The 11,434-nt window shown below is 43.5% G+C and overlaps 1 protein-coding gene across 7 annotated transcripts in view; it reads right to left on the bottom strand.

The window, feature by feature from the left end:
- Window positions 1-980: 980 nt before the first annotated feature.
- The window catches only part of PKNOX2 (PBX/knotted 1 homeobox 2), a 93,129-nt gene continuing 82,675 nt past the window's right edge, over window positions 981-11,434 (bottom strand). For all 7 annotated transcript variants that reach the window (XM_041480601.1, XM_041480606.1, XM_041480604.1 and 4 more), the window contains 6 exons: window positions 7,841-7,973; window positions 7,669-7,766; window positions 5,732-5,851; window positions 3,970-4,046; window positions 3,271-3,449; window positions 981-2,578 (listed from right to left, as the gene is read on the bottom strand). In XM_041480601.1, the coding sequence (XP_041336535.1) occupies window positions 2,331-2,578; window positions 3,271-3,449; window positions 3,970-4,046; window positions 5,732-5,851; window positions 7,669-7,766; window positions 7,841-7,973 (855 nt within the window). In that variant the 3' untranslated portion in view covers window positions 981-2,330. The remainder of the gene's footprint in view (window positions 2,579-3,270; window positions 3,450-3,969; window positions 4,047-5,731; window positions 5,852-7,668; window positions 7,767-7,840; window positions 7,974-11,434) is intronic.

The following is an 11,434-nucleotide window of genomic DNA, read 5'->3' as shown; positions in this document are numbered from 1 at the left end:
GGTGCTTTGCAACTTTTTGATAGAAAAATGATGTTTTTAAGCAAAAAAAAATCCCAGCATAGACTTAGCTCATGAATATTCTGGGATCTCTAAAAAACACAAACTTCTGGCTAACGAGCTGCTGCAGTTGCCACCATTGGAGGGGCAAAATTCAGATTAAATTCCATTCTCAGGGATTTTTCCCATTTTTTCATTTTTCTGTGACCCAGTTTTCTGCTAAAAATTGTGCAAACATCACCCAGAAAATCAACCCATTATTAAGGAATGGCTCATTATGGGACAGGGGGGCTTCCATTGCTTCCATTTTGGGGGAGAATTGCTCTGATTTGGGCTTTGTCACTCATTTTGGGGAGGAGTGCCTAATTTGGGGGGTGTTGCTCATTTTTGGGGAGTGTTGTCCATTTTGGGACAAATTCACTCATCTTGGGAGAAGTCACTCATTTCCAGAAGGACCAGTTTGGGACAGCTTCCTTTGGGAGCATGTCACTCATTTGGGGGGAGAATTTTTGGAGAACACAACTCCTTTTGGAGTGAGCACCCATTTTGGGGGAGAATCACTCATTTCAGGGAGACATTAACCCCTTCTGGGTCATCATTTGATTCTGAGGAGCATCCCTCATTTCTGGAGACCATCACTCATTTTGGGGTTGTCTGGAACACTTTGGGGGAGCTTCTGGGGGACAATCACTCATTTTTGGAGAGAACAGCTCATTTTGGGGTGTGCATCTTTCATTAGTGGGCAAAATCTCATTGGAGCTTGTCTGAGGGGAAAAATTTTCATTTTTGGTGGACCATCAGTTTTGGAAGTATAAATTCAATTTTCTCCACACCACTCAATTACCAATTTGGATCCACCCACCCATTTTGGGGGTAAATTAATTTTATGAGGGGAGTTTTGCCCCTTTTGGGGGGTTATTCCTGCATTTTGGGTCTTCTCCACTCAAAGGAAGAAGCTGCCAAGAAAATACAGGTGCGACCCCTCATCTTGTAGCACTTTATAATAAATGGCCAGGAATTAATACTAAATTACAATGAATCCTTTATGAAATTACAGATTACATTCACGCCAGATCAGTATCCAAAAATAGGCATTTCTGCCCATTGCATCACTTGGTTTTTTTATCCCAGCTCTTGTTCAGGTTCTTTTGGCAACTCTTCAAGAGCCAGGAAAAAAAAAGCACAATATGGGCAAAAAGCCTCCAAGAAAATGATCCTTCTCCTAGAATCTCACATTTAGAGCAGGAACCTGCAGAAGACAATTCCTTTATTTTTACCCTGGTTTGCTTTTGCATTTCCTCCCATGCCACATTTTAAGGCAAATACACCTTTTTGCTAGCATTTAAAATAAAAAAACCCAAAATACAGGGTTTTTGGCAGCTGCCCTCCCCCATGGGGCTAAAGCTCCACCATTTGCCACGTGGAGGGACAATACCAGGGAGAAATCATCTTTTAAGCAACAATACTTAATTTCCTTCCACCCAGGCGAGTCTTGCATATCGCCATTCAATTTTGGGTGAAATCCTGCATTTTTTAAACCAATTTTTCCCCATTTTTAACTAACTCTGTGCCAAAATGCCTTTGGAAAAGTTTTACTTCCGGCAGCCTTTGCCCCAACTCTGCCTCCAATCTCAGCCCTTAAGGACGAGAATGGGCTGAGTTGGTTTTTTTTTTCCAGATTTAGCAGAGGTTTTAGCACATAAATTAAAGGATTTGGAGGAATTTCCTCCCTTTTCCAGAAAGTTGTGTCCAGAGTCACCAAGCAGCCTCAGCATCGGGGCCAAAGTTGGGAGGTTTGGGCAATCCCATGAGCTGAGCACCAAACCCTCCTTGGATATGGCAGAATTTGCACTCGCTGATTGTTTTTCTTCCCCCTCCATGCCAGTGTTTATGCCTGTGAATGACCTTTCTGGGGGTAAAAAATCCAAAAAGCATCAAGTCCTGGGGTTGGTTTGGCTTTTCTTTGCACCAAGAAATCCAAGGGATGGACACAGTGGCCCACCCACCACTGCCCACCAGCATCCGAGCGTCACGTGGGGAAAACAACTTTCCCTCAAAATGCTTTTGCTTACCAAAAAATGAAGGGAAAAAGAAAAATAAAACCTGAAATAAAAGATTAATCTGGCCACAATATGTGCCTTGTAAACGCGTGTCCTTCGCTCCCGCGCGCTGCCGTGGTGGTCCCCGCGCTCCTGGGGGCAGCCAGGGCCTCTGCCAGCGCTGCCAGTTTGCTTTTTTCTCACCAATTTCTTCTCCTTGCCTTTATTTTTTTTGCATTTCAGGGGGCATTTTGTATCTGGTGCTGTTAATGATTTGGGAGGGTGCAGGAGGAGCTATTCCAGTGAGTCACTGTGGTCCAAACCAAGGTCAGCACCAGGTGCTGCTGGGAGGCCACCAGGCTCTTCCTCCAGCTCTTCCTCCTCTTCCTCCTCCTCCTCCATCTCGTCCTCGTCCTCCTCATCCTCCTCCTCTTCCTCGGTGCCATCCAGGGAGTCGTCGTGGGCTGCCAGCATCGCCTGCTGCATGGCCATGGTGGCAGTGGCTGATGAGAGGGGCTGGAGGTTGTCCATGCTGAGCGAGCCTGGAATTAAAAGCACAGAAATAAGGACTCCCCAGCTAACACAGAAAGGACAAAAGAAGTGCATAAAGGAAGAAAAACTCAAGTGAAAAGCTTGGAGAGCTTCACCCATAGGGTATCCCACCTACTGCAGTCACACCCCAAGGTCCAATCCTTAATGTTTTTAGCTAATGCATCATTAAATAACAAGAAATCTTAGTTCTGAGCAAACAGCTGCCCAAATTGGTTTGGCAGATCTTCTCTTCATCTTCTTTCAAGTCCTACCTTTCCTTCTCTTCATCTCATCTGGTGTATGTTCATTTCTGCTCTCTTCACCTTCTCTTCATCTTCTCTCTTCCTCATCTGTTCTTTGTTCATCATCTCTCTTCATCATCATCACCTTCTCTATTCTTCTCTTCATTTTCATCATCTATTTTCTCTTCATCTTCTCTCTTCCCATTTTGTCTCAATCTATCTTCTCATCTCCATCTCTCCATGTCTCCTTTCCCTCCCTCCCTTCCCAGCTCCTCAGGAGATGACCCAAGCTGTGCCCCACAGTGGGTGATCATCATCCTGGTGGACAACTGCAAGGACCTTCTTGCATGGACCTCTTGTGTTTCCCCACAGCTCAATAAAGCCCTCTAGAAATTACCAATCAAGGCCATAATTAATGCATGGCCACTCCTTCCTGGAAGCCCACTGGGGCTTGTCCTTACCATCAGGATTTGTCCCTGCATTGCCCCCCTGCTGCTGCAGGACGCCGGCGGCGATGGAGTTGGGCCAGAACCGCTGCGTGGGCCGGTGCTGGGATTTGATTTTCTTGGCTTTGGGGGCTGGGTCCGGGTTGCTGGCGTCCAGCATGGGCTGCAGGATGCGCCGCCGGGCGTTTATGAACCTTCCCATGGGAAAGAGAGAGCACTGCAGTGAGTAAGAGTTGTTACACCAACACCGAGTTAAAACAACGTTACGGCAAATCAATGGGTTGCAATATAATAATAGGACTTTAAGAAAGCAGCTTCGTGGTTCAAAAAGCTGGTTGGTTTTGTTGTTTTTTTTTTTTTTAATTTGCCTGAGGCACTTTATAGCTCTGCATTATTTTTTGCTGCTGAGTTGGGAGAATGCTGCACATTGGATTTGCCAGGAGAGGGCACTGAGACCTTGCAAACCAGTGCTGACACTAAACACCACTGAACTCATCTCCCAGAAATCCCAGAATCCCAAAATCACAGGATATGCTGAGTTGGAAGGACTCACCAGGATCATTGAGTCCAGCTCCTGGCCCGGTGCAGGACACCCCAGGAATCAGCCTTAACCAACCAAGTTACCCCCCTAAAAGCATTAAACAGCACCAAAACAGGGTGAAAAAGGTCCTAAAGCCAGCAAAATGACTGAGTGGGCCACCAGCATCTGCTCACCAGTTGTTGACTTGCAATAGGGTCAGGTTGGTTTGGGCAGCAATTTGCCTCTTCTCGTCCTCTGTGGGGTAGGGGTGCTGGAAAAAAAGAGAGATGGGGTAGCAAGATTGCATCCCTGTATGCAAGATGTCATCCCTGAGTGAAAAATAATGAAAACTTCCTTTTTTTTCCCCCCACCCTGAATTTGGTGGCTTCTTGCATTTGCTGAATGCAAGATTGAAGGGTGGCATCCAAGAGCATCAAGATTTCCTTGGGTGCACGTGGGGCTTTTCCAAGGCTTTCCATCAAATGCTTTCCTTGAAGAAAAATGTTCTTGGAGTTTTTTTAACTCTAGCAATTTTCCAGTGATGGTTGTTGGTAAACATGAGATTTGTGCTTCAAAAGCAGCTTTTTGCTGCTTTATTTTCAGAGGCACCAATGAAATACCCTGAAACATCTGCATTGGGAACCACCAGCACTGAAGGCTTCAGCAACCAACTGTGCTAAAATGCTCTTTTCCAACCCCAGAAATTAAATCATTATCAAAGCAGCCCCATATGCCACGTTTTGGAGCCCCAAACCAGTGACAATTATCATGGCTTGTTTTTCAGCTGTTAGCCCCCAAAACCGTGATTTCCTTGACAACACCACCCAAAGTCAGTGCACACTGAAGATTCACTTCCCACTGGGGCCTCAGTGGTTAAAAATGGCAATTTTGGGGCAGAAATATCCCATTTTTTGGTGTATTATTTCCAGCATTCTTTCCTCCTGCTAGTGCTCCAAAACTTCCAGTAAAATGATGAGCATTTTTGGTTAAAAACCACATGATCTCTGACACCAGATGGAGAAATCTCATGAGGAAGCCCAAATTTCTTCTGACCACAAGGACCAGGCTGTGAACAAAGGTCCAACCATCCAGCAGAAGAATTTTTTTCTGGTTTTTCTGTTCTGTTTTGAAAATCTTAAACTAACTGGGGTTCTCCTAGCACTTGGCAGAAAATTGCTTTGCAGTTTCTGGTCTTTAAAGTCCAAATCTGCAGTTGTGCCCTCTAGAAACACGGGAGATGCATGACACAGCAACTCTCTTGTCCTCATTGCAACAAATCCAGAATTTTCCATTAAAAAAAAAAGGCTGGGAAGTTCCCATCCTGCTGCTGCTTCATGTCCTGGCTGATTTTTCCACAAGTTGTTTCTTGGAGCTGTTACTGATGCCTTAGGGATCTCCCACCACTCTCTTCCTGGAGAGCCAGCCTTTGCAACCAGTTTCCAAGTGATTTCTTGGCTGAATTATGCAGGAAAAAATGTGGGATTTTTGGCTTTTTGCCCTTCTCCCAGCCCTGCTGATGAAAGAGAACTCTTCATGCACAAAAATATCCAGTTTGCATCTAAGCTCCCTCCATCTTCCATCTTCAATCCCCCAAAACAGGGTGACTTTGCAATTCTGTGTTTTGACTGGTGGCTGATGTGCTACAACCCTACCTGTGAGCAGCTCTCACATTCCAGCTTGCTAGAAAAGGATATTTTGAAGCTGTTAACTGCAAAAAAACCCTCAATTATCCATCTTCAAAAAAATCACAGGAGTCCCCTTCTAGATTTGCGTGTTTCTTGCATTAAGGGAATATTTTTTTCCCACCTGCAGTGACAATGGTAATTCCCAAAATACAAACCACTTCGCACCTCCAAGCACAAATTCAGACAGACCACCACCTGGATTTGAGAATTTCTGGACTTTTTGTCCTTTTTTCCCCACGTTCCAGGGTGTTTTGGTGGCCGAGGTGCTCACCATGAGATGCTGGAAGAGCCATGAGCGCATGATGTTGGTGGCGTGTTTGGGCAGGACGCCCCGCTTGTTCTTGGACTTCTTGTCCTCACCATCAAGGAGGGAGGTGAGATCCAGGTTCACCTGCCAGGGCAAAAGGAATGGGGAGAGAATTGCATGAAAATGGTGATGGGCAACCCAAAAAATGAGCAAAACCAACCCAAAATGGGAGTGGGATGAGTGAAAAAAACCTGGCACTTCAGGAGTGTCCAAAACCCATTTCCTGCTCCACCAAATCTGCATAAATGCAGATTTTCTCACAGAAGGTGTATTTTTTATCTCAATTTTTTTTTTGTCAATGCTTTACAAGGGGTAATGGCACTGTTGGGGAGTGTAGTGACAACACCATGGCCAATTTCAATGTGTGCTTTAGGAAGAAAACACTTTTACCTGAAAAAATAAAGTAAAAAAAAACCCCAAACCTCATAAAAAGATTATTTTCTCAACTGAAAGTTAAAAAAACCCCTGCCACTCACCAATCCCTTGCAAACCCATATTCCTCACTCAGCTGATTTCTACCACAAGGAGGGAGATGCCCATTGAGCCAAAATTTGCTTTTTTGCCCCCCAGAAATGAAAAAGAAACATCTTGCTGCAAGAGAAGTTTTAATGAGGATTCAGGAACCAAACTGAAATCTAAGCACTTGAGTTAAAAAGGGATTTTTTTTTTCCTCAAGTCTTCATCAAAACACTTCTCCTGGATGAATTAAACATCAGGCCAGCAGGTCCCTGTGATTCCCCTGGGCTCCAGCTGAATAAATCATGCCAGTGGCACAGGAAGAGCATCCGAAGGTGCTTGTCCAGGCTCTCTCCCTACCCCAATATTCCCTGTGCACATGTTTTTCCCACCACAGAGGGTTTTGCTGCAAGATTTAAACCTGCAATGGAGAGATATTATAGAAAGGAAATTTTTAAGCTTTGCACAGGTGAAAAAAAAAACCTGACAGGGAGACGGCAATGCTGTTTGTTTCGTTTTATAAGAGGGTCCTGCAAATAAAATGGGGCATTTCAGGAATAATGGGGGTGAATTTCTGCTGCTCTTCCCCCAGGAAGCAGTGTCACAGAAATTGATGTTTTTTTGTTTTTTTTTTTTTTTAAGAAATTCCTGGGGTTGGGAAGAGCTCACGGACAAGCTGTGCTAATAAATCCAGCTCTGCTCCAAATCATTGTCTCACTGCAAGAACGCAGGGATCATTGCATAACTCACTGCAATATCAGGAAAAAAGAAGAATAAAACCAGAGCAAATGGCTGAAAAATATCCCCAAATTCAGAAAGGAAGACCTAAAAATGAGCCTTTCCCATGAGTGCCATGATTGCTGTGCTGGACAGGCAATGCCAGTGATCCCAGATCTATATTATATCAGCATATCTATTAATATATATATCAGCAATAATATCTATCAATATACATATCAGCAATAATACCAGCAATACCAGCAATAATATTTATCTATATAATATCCTATCCTATCCTATCCTATTGTATCCTATCCTATCCTATCCTATCTATAATTATTAATATAGAGTATAGAATATGCAATATGTACAATGCACAGTATATATATATATATATGTATATATACACATATAGTAAAAGATACAGAATAAAATCCCATGTTCTATCACACATTACAAATAACAGATGTTGTTACATGTTATATATTGCACTAAATAATATTATGCACATTATTATTATATGTTGTAACATTTTACAACAACAATATAAGCATTGTTACAACTTCTCAGGTCACTGCTATAATTTGTCAGGCACCCCAAAGGCACCTGGCAGACGGCTTTAATCAACGTTTCTTGCTAATTAAAAATGTAAGGCGCTCCAAGGACTGAAGGGATGGAGGAATGGGGTGTGTTGCAGTGCAGAGCTGGAGCAGGGCAGGCCTTACCTGGGCGCTGGGGATCTGCAGGGCTCCGGGGGTGATGGCTTGGGCAAGCACCTGGCCCTGCGACGTCACCATGGTCACGGGCTGGTACAAGGCTCCACCTGTGGCAAAGAACACGTGTGGGGGCACCAAACCCGCCGAGCCCCCCCTGCCCAGCCCCTGCCCTGCTGCCTACCTGGCACGGCGGGCGAGCTGCTGCCGGTGCCCATGGCCAGGTTGCCGGGGGGCAGCGCGGCCGCGGGCACCACGATGCCCGCCGGAGGGTTGGAGGCCGGCGGCAGCGCTGCTGGAGAGCTCTGCAGCATCTCCTGCACAAAAGAAAACACCAAACCCGTGCATTTTAGCGGGAAAGTTTTATTTTTTTTGTCCCCCCTAAATTTTTTTTTTTTTTTCTGGTTCGACAGGGAAAACTCGTGGAAAGTTTTATTTTTTTGTCCTCCCTAAGTTGTTTTTTTTTTTCTGGTTCGACAGGGAAAACTCGCAGGAAATTTTTCGGCTTGTTGTAAGTGCACAAAAAAAAAAAAGATGGAAAAGTAAGGGTTTATGCTCTGCAAAGCCCCCATTTAGCATCTTCACCACGCTTGTTTTCTTTGTGCAGTCACTGTTTTCCGTTAAAAAAATATGAAAGGGAAAAAAAGATCATGAGGGACCAAAAGGAATTTATTTTCTGTTTTTCTTCCTAAACATTTCTCTTTTTTTTGGTGCTTTGACTGGGACTGGATGACGCAACCTTTGCTCAAATTCAGGGTGAGCACCATGGTTTACCTTAGAGTAAAATAATAAAGTTAATAATAATATAACCAAATTGATATAATTCCTTGCAGCTTTAAGCTAATTTCTTGCAAAAATGGGCAATTTTTGGAACCAAAAGCTGTAATTTTACTTTAAGGCCCATCTCTGGAGCTACACCAAAAGACCCCAAATAGGATGATTATTTGATTATTTATTTTAGTATTCAAATGACTACTTGAGTATTTAATGTGATGTTTTGGGAAGGGAGGAGTCCCACAACTGAGGCTGCAGGGGGAATACAGGGCAATGCACTCCAAGCTTCCACATGGGCAGGATTTTGCAAATAATATTTGTAATACTGATAAAATTATCATTGTAAAATAAACCAAAGATAATTACATCTCTCTAATTCACCCAACTGGAATGGAAATAAAACTGCACTTATTTTTTTTGTCCCTTTTTCTACTGACATTCCCATTCTGCATCACTTCCCTGGTGTCCAGCTGGTTCTCAAAGTGTTGAACATAATGTCAACAACAGGGATTTTTTTTCACCTTTTAATTAATTTTCCCTCCATTTTGATGCATTTCTTCAAGAATCCTATCATTTGGGTTAAGAAAAGAGAACTTCCCTGGATTAGTAATGTGCAATGACACTGGAAAAGCCAACCGAGAAAATGTGATCAGGGTGGGAAAAGCTGCATCTCCCTTTCTCCAGGTGACAGAACTCCAGAGCAGGACTCTGAGTGCACCAAACCCATCCATGTCACATCAAGACCTGGCTGTTGGGGTGCTCTGTGTCCCCTTCAATGCATTTCCCATTGCTGGGGGGAAAACCCGAGATCTGTTCCTTTTTTTCCCCTTCTCCCCATCACACTCATGTAACTTCTCCCCCAACAATCACCACTGCTTTGCCTGTGCCATCATTCTCAATAAATGTCATGCTTTTGCTTTTGAAACCCCCTTATGGCACTTTCCCTTCCTGTGATGCCAATTCCAAAATGCTGGGCCCAATGCCTCTGCCACAAGTTACTTTTGTTATTTTTCTTATCTGGAAATTTTGCTGCAATTGCTGTGATTTTTTCATTCGCTTCCCAGACATTCCTTTCCACAGCTGAATTAATTTTAAAAATGCAAATATGACTGTATAATACTTGTACTTTTTTTAGTATTCCTTCCCCACCTCCAGTCTTCTGGGGGATGTAGTTTTCAGTTTGAGAAATTAATATCTCTCAGGATATAGAGAGCAAAAATCAGTCTCTTTTGCACACTCTTGGATTTGGCCCTGGCAAAGGATTCAGCTGATAAACACGGTGGAAATATTCATAAAAAACCAAATGTGGTCCAGGAGAACACCAGAAAGCAGCTGGGTATGGCCAGGTGCAACCAGAAGCTTGGAGCAGCTTGAATACCTCTAGCTTTCCTCCCCTGCCTTGTTTTTCCATGATTCTTCCTAAAGAAGGCATCCAGAAGACAATTTTTGGAACTGCATTGGGAAAAAGCCATTTGGAATATCAGAAAACAGGAACTGCTGTTTTCACATACAGTGGTCAAAGCCATTTTCAACAGTATTTTGTGATGAAAAAAATTACCTTTTTTTTGTGGTGTAGAGGAAAACTCTCCCAAAACACCATCTCACTGGTGTCCAAAAAGGCAGAATACTGGTAATTATTAGAAAGAGCTATTAAAGGAATTAATGGTCTTTCTGCAACAGAACTGTGAAACCAAAGTGACCCAATGGAAGTGGAGGCTCCACCTTCAAATAAATATAGAGAGATATCTCCAAGAAGATTTGAAAAAATATATTTTGCATACCGATTGCCTCAGATTGCAAATGTCAGCCAAATTCTGTTAGGCTTGGCAGTTTTGCTGCAGTGGAAAATATTTTATATATTTTATATTTTGAGACTCAAGGAAATTCATAGATTCACAGAATGGTTTGGGTTGGAAGGGACCTTAAAGCTCATCTTGCTCCACCCCCTGCCATGGCACGGACACCTTCCACTGTCCCAGGCTACTCCAAGACCCAAGGTCCAGCCTGGCCTTGGACATTCCAGGGATCCAGGGGCAGCCACAGCTGCTCTGGGCACCGTGTGCTGGTGTTGCACCACCCTCAAGCTGAAATGCTTTTGGCAATTTTGAAATCTGAGTGTGGAAACAAATGCATCACTAGGTGTCTCTGCAGGCCCACATCTCAGCACTGATCAACAGCAAAACAAGATTTCTCCCAATTAAAAGTCAATTCAATGAAGAAAAATATCTGGGATATGACACAAAAAACCCACTTTCTTACAATAAGGAAAATGTCCAACTGCCAAATTGTAAGAAAGTGCTAAAATTCAGTGCTACTTGAGCTGCTGTCCTTGCCCTTGTGCTTTATAACACAGATATTAATTTTTGGGTGGTACACTTCATGTCAAAATGTCTGTCTCATCCTAACTCTGAAAACTACTTGTGCTGGGGGAAACTGGGATTAGTTGGAGGAAAGAAAAGAAACCCATGGGTTTGCCAAGAAAGAGCTGGCCAAACTCAAAGCCACGTAAGATAATTCATAAGGCTCCTTTGTGAATGGATGGGTGCCTGGAGATGAGAAAAAAGTTGGCTGTCAATAAAGGGAAATCCAGGGCTGATCACAGGGCAAACTTGGATGAGTTAAGATCTATGTAGAGAAGCACTGCATTGAGTCCCACCAAACCAACTGCCCACCTCCTGCCACCAGCAGCTTGGGCCACTGGAAGGTGTCCCTGCCCTTGGCAGGGTGTTGGAGCAAGATGGGCTTCAAGGTCCCTTCTGACCCACCCCATTCTGTGATTCTGTGGAGAAGTTTTCTGAGAAGAAGAAATGCTGTCCAGAAAATGCCCATTCAAACACTGCCAATCTGAAATGAGAGCTCAAAAAACCAAAATTTGATTCCATTTAAGCATCCCTGGCAGTGCTGTGCTTCCCAATGTGATTGGTTTTGCAACTCTTTTTTTCTTGCAAGTGAAGAACAATGAGGATGTCAAAGAAAGTTGAAATTAAACATTGATTTAAATTGG

The sequence above is a fragment of the Pyrgilauda ruficollis genome, unplaced genomic scaffold (assembly GCF_017590135.1).
Source record: "Pyrgilauda ruficollis isolate IOZ18807 unplaced genomic scaffold, ASM1759013v1 scaffold52, whole genome shotgun sequence".
Lineage (NCBI taxonomy): Eukaryota > Metazoa > Chordata > Aves > Passeriformes > Passeridae > Pyrgilauda > Pyrgilauda ruficollis.
Note: the sequence above shows the minus strand (reverse complement) of the source record. Positions and strands in the feature narration are given on the sequence as shown.